This window comes from Castanea sativa, chromosome 2 (genome assembly GCF_040712315.1).
Source record: "Castanea sativa cultivar Marrone di Chiusa Pesio chromosome 2, ASM4071231v1".
Taxonomy (NCBI): Eukaryota; Viridiplantae; Streptophyta; class Magnoliopsida; order Fagales; family Fagaceae; genus Castanea; species Castanea sativa.
Genome location: NC_134014.1, coordinates 50,770,909 through 50,779,015, shown reverse-complemented (window position 1 = coordinate 50,779,015; position 8,107 = coordinate 50,770,909). Strand labels below are relative to the sequence as shown.

Below are 8,107 nucleotides of genomic sequence, written 5' to 3'. Positions count from 1 at the left end.
GGTTTGATCGCCAATGAGTTGATGAAGACTCCGTGGTTTCAAGCTCTTGGATCGCAAGTATGAATATACACTAGAATGATTCTCTCTTTTGTACTCACTGATGGAGGCTATAATTTTCTCAACGTGGCACTTAGTTTCTGCCTCCTGAAGCCTCATGGAAGTCAAGTATATAAGAATTTATGGAGTTTCCATAAGTAGGGTCCAGAGAAATTATTCTTTGTCTAACCTAGCAAAATTTGTCTTTCTCACAGTGTGGCACTTGGTCTCTTACGTTTGTCTAACCTAGCAAAATTAGTCTTTTATCTCTTCTTTATGATACCTCTTAAATGGGGGAATGTACACATTTTTTCCTTAGAGCCAGAAGGCTTTGTTGGAATGGAAGACCCTGTCTTCATATGTCCTTGGTTGGTTTTCAGAGTCGGGCTCTACATCAATGTTGGAATTAGATACTTTTTCCAATTTGGAATTAGATTCAGCAAGTTCTTCTTCCAAAAACTCGACCTTAACCCTAAGGGAGAAATTCTCAATTTCTTACTCTTGACTCCATCTACCAACTTGTTGGTTTCTTCAAGTTTGACATCTATATGAAAAATGTTTTCTGAAACTGATTTACCGTCCAACCAAATCCAGCCTAAAATTAATTTTGCAATTCCCCGTCATACCGAATTCTCCAAAAGTTTAAAACCCGATTAAAAAAAAAAAAAAAACCATCGGATGAAATCGAAGAGGAGGAGAAACGACGTAGTTTTGAACTGCTATGGCGTTCGGAAACTTCAATGCTGGATCTTGATCTAGATCTTGATAAAGGCGTATTTCTGAGAGTTGAGAGGAGGCCCAATCTTAATCTTGTTCTGGTTTGTAACGTATCGAACCTTGGCCCGTCTAAGTGAAGAGGTTCGAATGGACCAGACCCGGGCAGGGATAACTCGGAATCGGACTCGACTAATGAATCGTCCGAGTTACGTACGGACTCGGCGGCGGCGGCGGCGGCGGCGTTGCAGAGCTCGGCGAGTTTGAGCTGATGTGTATGGCAGAAACAAATTTACTCTTTTTTTTTTTTTGTAACATACGTTTTAAATGCTCCTAAAATTATTAAGTTTTATAGAAAAAAGAAAAAAAAGTAGGTATGTGAGTTAAGGAAAATATTAAATTCTCCTAAGTTTTTTAAGTTATGTATGAGAATATTATGCTAAAATATTATTTGAATAAAAAAAAAATTATATTATTAAAAATAGAGGGGAGGAGTTTCAAAAGTCTCTGTTCTCTACTTTTCATCAACTTGTCCTTGTAAATTTGTAATTGTGAGTGAAGGAATTAGCAATATTTCCATCAGGTTTGCTGAAGTTATTGCAACTTTTGTTTCCTATACTTTCTATTCTTGGAATTGCTTGTGTCTGAGTTATTTTTTTTTACCAAACTCACTACTAGTGCTACTGCAGGGAGCCCTCTCACGTGGTTCTTGTCCACTATCGGGAAGTAAAGGTAACCCTTTATCCATTTACGCTTTATTTTTGTTTATCTTATTTGGATCCGCTTATTATGTTGAAATTGAAAAGTTAAAATAAGTTGATAAAGGTAAAAGTTAGTTAAAATTGTACAGTAAAACTCATAAATAGTAAAATAAGTTTGCAAAAATAATTTTTGACAAACACACAGCTAATAAGTCAAAAATAGGTAAATTGTAAGAATAACTTAAATTATTTCCTAGTATGTAAATGATTCTTCTTAGATAGATATAATCTAACATTTTCCGTTACACAGCTTCTTTGATCCAAGTTGGTGGTTGTGGTTTATGTGTTATGGTGGTATTTCAAACTTTCACCGCGAGAGACTCTTCTAAAGAGCCTCAGGTTTTTAATGATAAACAATATTTCAACTTGGATGCAAATGAGCTCAAACTCAAATGGCACTTCTTGTTAAATCTGATTTTGACCCCAATTCTTATTACGCAATAGAAAATTGTCAATTTATTACCAATTATATCAATTATTCGATCACAATTCTAGTGATATAAACCATGAAAAACAGCAAGTCACCAAATATGTAAGCGTAACAATAAAAGCAATAAAAACATAACATAACGATGTGGTGATGAAGTGGAAAGTCGATAGAGTATGTCTTCAAAGTAAAAACTACTTCAGGGGTAATGTATCCCAATTAAGGCACTCCATTATATGAGAAGGAGTTTACAATTTAAAACAGAACTTTTGCTGTCTAGACTCTGAGACTTCAACTTAGTAGACAAACTCATTGTTATGAATCATAGTGGCTTAAGAACTGTAAAGAGTCTAAACTTATCATATATGGACCCTTTCACGAATGAACTGTCCATGTCAATGAATCAGCACCTCTAACCTACTTCAAGGCACCTCCTTGAACGTTTGATCACTTGATGAAGTCTCTGTGGTTTCAAGCTCTGGGATCACAAGTATGAATATAAACTAGAATAATTCTCTCTTTTGTACTCTCTGATGGAGGCTATAATTTTCTCCGCGTGGCACTTAGTTTCTGCCTCCTTAAGCCTCATGGAAGTCAAGTATATAAGAATTTATAGAGTTTCCATAAGTAGGGTCCAGAGAAATTATTCTTTGTCTAACCTAGCAAAATTTGTCTTTCTTACGGTGTGGCACTTGGTCTCTTCCGTTTGTCTAACCTAGCAAATTTAGTCTTTTATCTCTTCTTTATGATTCCTCTTAAATGGAGGAATGTACACTTTTTTTTCCTTTAGAGCCAGAAGGCTTTGTTGGAATGGAAGACCCTATCTTCATATGTCCTAGGTTGGTTTTATCAGAGTCAGGCTCTACATCAATCTTGGAATTAGATACTTTTTCCAATTTGGAATTAGATTCAGCAAGTTCTTCTTCCAAAAACTCAACCTTAACCCTAAGGGAGAAATTCTCAATTTCTTACTCTTGACTCCATCTACCAACTTGTTGGTTTCTTCAAGTTTGACATCTAAGTCCTCCTTAATATATTCAAACTACTTTAATTTTTCCAAGGACTTTTCAACATTTTTTTAATTATAATCAACTTATTGGATTCATCAAGTTTTACATTTAAAACCCCTATTTCAAGTTCAGTCTTGCTCAATTTCTAAGTGATTTCTTAGTCTTTCTTGGATTTGATAATTTTGCTAAAGAGATTGCTACCAGCAATTCTAGGATCTCCTATAGAATTGTTTCAAATTACATCATCACTATCATGAGTATAATGACTCGACTTTATCCATGACAAAACGGGGGTCAAGGATCACACAAGGAAATTAATCCTACAGCATTGAACCAAAGCTCTAATACCAACTGAAAAATGTTGTTTAGAACCCTAGTATGGCTTGCTACCTATTTTAACCAATTAACTCAATTGTTCACTGGGTAGTTAATTAGTCAATATTTTAGCACAGTAGTCAATATGAATAATAGCATGCACAATAGTGGAGAAGAAATACACACACACACAAGGATTTGTTCAGGAAGTGAAAACCTAAAAGGTAAAAACACTCCAGGGCCAAGTGCAATTCATCAAGTCACTATGAAGGTTGTTGCAATACATACTATACTATATAGACTTCCCATTTAGGTAGATAGACACCGTACCAGAGCTTCCCGCTCCTGCTAGCAAGTGCAGACTCCTACCTTGTGCTTTGAAATCCACTTGATGAAGTCAATCCACTGACCACAAAATCAATCACTCAATCACTCCAAGGCTTCTTGAAGACTTGTCTTGATCTAGTTTCAAACAGGAAGTCCAATACAAGTATGGTGAACTATGTGTTTGGAATACTCAAACTCTCAAAGACGTTCAATGGGAGAGGGTGGAAGAAAAAGAATAGCTCTCTCTACGTTTTTATTTTTTTTCTATGGCCACCTTTGTTCTCTGGAAATTGGGGTTGATATAGGGTTTAAATACAAGCAGGTTTTAGGCTTGCAGTGGGTACAGACACAGCTCTGGAAGCAAATCTCTTCTATTATAGGGTTCAGTCAATCAAGAGTCTACCAAGAGTTTTTGTCTAAATCACCAATCTCACACGATCGAACTTTGACCAGTCCAAGATCTTTAGTTTTGCATAGTGAAAAGAAGATTCAGCCTTTAACCCTCATTGCAACCGTTCATATTAGAATTACAAAACCCAAAATTACAAATAAATTTATCATGGAATTAGCCAGCACTAAAAATCCTAACAAAAGTTACAATACATGGAGGTAATACTGTTCTTGATGCTTATGCCATGCATTCAATTCTTTAGCTCATGTGTGGTAGTGATCTTAAATAGGATGCTCATGCAGTTTTGTCATATTTGTTGTTATTGGTGTCATATGCTCATTGTTACTCAAGTTCAGCTTTGATGCTCCTTATTATTGCTTGGAAACAGATTTTAATCTCCTGATTATATCTCTTACATATTAAATTTTAATTTACCTCAAACTTTTTATATATTGGGTTTTATTTTTTCTGTGTTGAGGTTTTAATTTTCCTTGTAAACTGACTTCTAAAGGCAAATGGCGCTTAAATCAGAATGTGCATGCAGAATCAGAGTATGGTGCCACTTCTTTGTTTCACGAACAAGATGTTAATTTGGATGAACAATTCAATTTTCAGGAGTCTTGCCTTCTACAGACTGATAATCAAGAAATTCATCCTATGCAAAATAACCTTCAAGTACAGCTTTCAGATGCAGATCATGGATGCAAAACGGCCCTAGAGGGGAAAATAGATTTTTCCATTATAAACCAATGGATTATGAGTGATGAAGTTGAATACCAAGTCAACCATATTAAAGATGCGGATACTTCAGATATTTATAGTGGCAAAGAGAATGAAATTCTTCTTTTTCGATTTGAAAAACTATTGTCTCTGACCTCCGCCCGCCCTCCAAATGCTGATTTGAGCAAGAAATCCGAACTAAGCAGTAAAATCAGTTCATTGTTAGTAGGGGAAGATGAAGAAAGTAATCAAATGTTAAATGTTATTATTTACCCAAAAAAAGAATGGGATCGAATGTTAAAGCTTGTTTCTGAGAAGGGTTTCTCTTCTAACGAATTACAGGACAAGGTCCTTATAAATCTACTGAAAGAGAAGTTGCATGAATGGCTCCTGCAGAAAGAAGCAGAAGATGGTAAAGGCCCTTCTGTATTAGATGAGGATGGCCAAGGTGTGCTACATTTAGCATCTGCTCTTGGCTATGATTGGGCCCTAAAACCAACTATTATTGCAGGTGTCAGTGTCAATTTCCGTGATGTGAATGGATGGACTGCACTTCATTGGGCAGCATTTTCTGGCAGGTGAGCACTTACAATTTCTTAGTAAACATTGCCTTGGATACTTCTGTTTCCTGTTCTTTGATCTGCCTTCCGGTTTAGAGGACACCACATTCAGGCTGATTCTCATATGAGAAGAAAAGGGAAAAACACCTTTTTCATAAAATGAATATATTGCAGGAAATCTATGTACGCCATGAGAACCTTCTCTGTACATGAGAGGGAAATTGAAATCCATATAAACTCAATTTGGGTTTAAAAATGGCTTAATTGTCAAGGATACACCTGAAATGAAAGTGCTATCCCTTTTCCTTCTCTTGACCTTCTTGTTATCTTCTTGTTTGAACATGCTTTGTCAGAGAGTGCACAGTTGCTTCCCTTGTCTCTCTTGGTGCGGATCCTGGTGCGTTAATTGATCCATGTTCCAAATATCCTTTAGGCAGAACAGCTGCTGACCTAGCTTCTGCCAATGGACACCAAGGAATTGCTGGTTATCTTGCAGAATTTCATCTGATCAGCCACCTTTCATCTCTTATGCTGGACACTGGAGAAGGCAATGATGCAGGGATTTCTGGAGCAAAAGCAGTAGAAACAGTTTCAGCACGAAGTGCAACTCCAGTCAGTGATGGGGATTTACCTTATTCATCAAAGGGTTCACTAGCTGCTGTCTGTAATGCCAGCCTATCTTATGCTCGTATTCATGAAGATTTCAGGGTGAAGTCGTTTCAAAAAAAGCAGTTAAAAGAGTATGGTGACGATAAATTTGGAATGTCAGATGAACGAGTTCTTTCGCTTGCTCTTCGGACAAACAAATCAGGACAACATTATCTACCCGTGAATTCTGTTGCTGCAATCCGGATACAAAATAAGTTCCACTGCTGGAAGGGTAGAAGAGAATTTTTGATAATCAAGCAGCGAATGGTTGAAATTCAGGTGCATTGTTATAATTTCTTTTGTGGCTCCTATTTTACTCTTAGCATTTATTCTTGTATTTGTTTTACTAGCTTTTTTTTTCCCTCAGTTGAGCCAAGTTCATGAATACTAATTATTTTTATAATGAAAGGCACAAGCAAGACAACACCAGGTCAGGAAGAACTATAGAAAAATTATCTGGTTGGTAGGAATTGTAGAAAAGGTAATTTTGCGTTGGAAACGAAAAGGTGGTGGCTTGCGTGGGTTTAAAGCAGAAGCACTTGCTGAGGGCCGCAAAATGCAAGATAAATCTTCAGAGGATGACTATGACTTCCTGGAAGAAGGCCTAAAGCAAACAGAAGAGAGGCTGCAAAAAGCCCATGCTACAGTTAAGTCCATGGCTCAGTCTGCAGAGGCAAGAGATCAATATGATAGGCTGCTGAACGTTCTGACTGATATTCGGGGATCCATGGTACGTTATTATTTTTTTGATACTCTCCTCTCTCTCTCTCTCTCTCTCCATTTTTTCTTCTCAATCTTTCATATAATATTATTGTTCCATTGTGTTTCCTTTAGGAACATAATCTGTTTTCCTTTTAACTGAAATAGCTCTGAATCAAATCATTTTAGCATAATGAGCTTCGCAGTGGTTCCTGTTAACATTTTTTTGGTTAGATTAGTTTTTAAGCTAATGACACAACCGAGGATGGATGGACTAGGTTGAACTCTAAGCTGGATAAAATAACCTAGGAGTCTCAAAATATTTTAAGTACTTGTAAGTCAATGCTTGTGTTGACTATACGCCATTAATCCTGGGAATGTAATATCACTTGCTACCCTATAGTAGTAGGCATGCAGCATGCTGTCCACTTGGGATTTCATCTTCAACGGATCACTAAAATAGAATGGAGTTTGTTGATATATTGTAATATTCTTCATCTGATTGGTTTTATAGTCGAAGTCTCTGTCTCACTGCTTCTGATTTTGCAGGTTGTGGGTGATGGTGTTCCAAGCAGTTCGGATGAAATGGCTGATTAGAATGACCTGATTGATATTGAAGCATTCTTGGATGAAGACACTAACATGCCTTCAGCCTGAACCTCTGGTTCATTCTCGTCTCTTGTAAAATATTTGTTATTAGTGGCAGTGGGAATGGTATTTATCAATTGGGTTTGTTAAAATTCTTGTATAAATAAAACAAATTCTTCTATAAATATTTGTTCATTCTGGTCTCTTGTAAATTCTTGCTAAAATTCTTGTATAAATAGAGGAAAGAAAAAATGTATAATATTAATACAATTCTAATAGCAATTTTTGGTTTAATTAAAACAAAAACCTTTAGAAGGTAGTGCCAATGGCGGTGGATTAATGTGAAAATCAATAACTTGCCGCATAAAAAAGGGTAACATTACTTTAGAGAGAGAGAGAGAGAGAGAGAGAGAGAGAAGAGTGATTGATTCAAGGTCGTTTGAATGCGTCCTCTCAGTTGGGTGAGTTCTCCCCCTCCCTATCTAGTCCGAATCTTGTCAAGGATGGATTGACAAGCCTCCATAGTAGTCCATAGCACCTTATTGGTAGCTGTGTTTCCATTTTTCCTGAGTTGGTTTAACCAAAAAAAAAAACACTTGAATATTCGGCCTCCATTTCAGTCACTGACAGTTTAAATTTTAAACGTCCATCCTTTTGGGATCATGCATCATGTCTATTAAATAATTTTCCAATAAATCTAAAAATTTGTAACTGAATTGCATTCTCTTTTATTAAACTAACAATGTTTTTTGGTTCTGATCTACAGAAATGCTGAAAGACTTCACACTGTAAATTCGACATCTCACTAACGCTTCTGAACGAAATTTCCTGCCGCCATTTAATAATTAGAGACCAATTCTAAAACTCAAAAATGATTCATCTTATTGCAGTGCTTTTTTAAGAGTGTCAAA

At 36.3% G+C, this 8,107-nt stretch overlaps 1 protein-coding gene across 3 annotated transcripts; it reads left to right on the top strand.

The window, feature by feature from the left end:
* The first annotated feature begins 364 nt into the window (after window positions 1-364).
* On the top strand, window positions 365-7,502 carry LOC142624559 (calmodulin-binding transcription activator 2-like). 3 transcript variants are annotated; one of them, XM_075798168.1, is made up of 6 exons: window positions 365-1,025; window positions 1,440-1,482; window positions 4,597-5,279; window positions 5,615-6,188; window positions 6,319-6,639; window positions 7,158-7,502. In XM_075798168.1, exons 3-6 carry the CDS (start codon window positions 4,639-4,641, stop codon window positions 7,203-7,205), a joined length of 1,584 nt encoding a protein of 527 aa, XP_075654283.1. In that variant the 5' UTR covers window positions 365-1,025; window positions 1,440-1,482; window positions 4,597-4,638; the 3' UTR covers window positions 7,206-7,502. The 3 variants fall into 3 exon arrangements, with proteins under 3 accessions (XP_075654283.1, XP_075654282.1, XP_075654281.1); XM_075798167.1 differs by having other exon boundaries at window positions 4,513-5,279; XM_075798166.1 differs by having other exon boundaries at window positions 4,493-5,279.
* The last annotated feature ends 605 nt before the right edge of the window (window positions 7,503-8,107 follow it).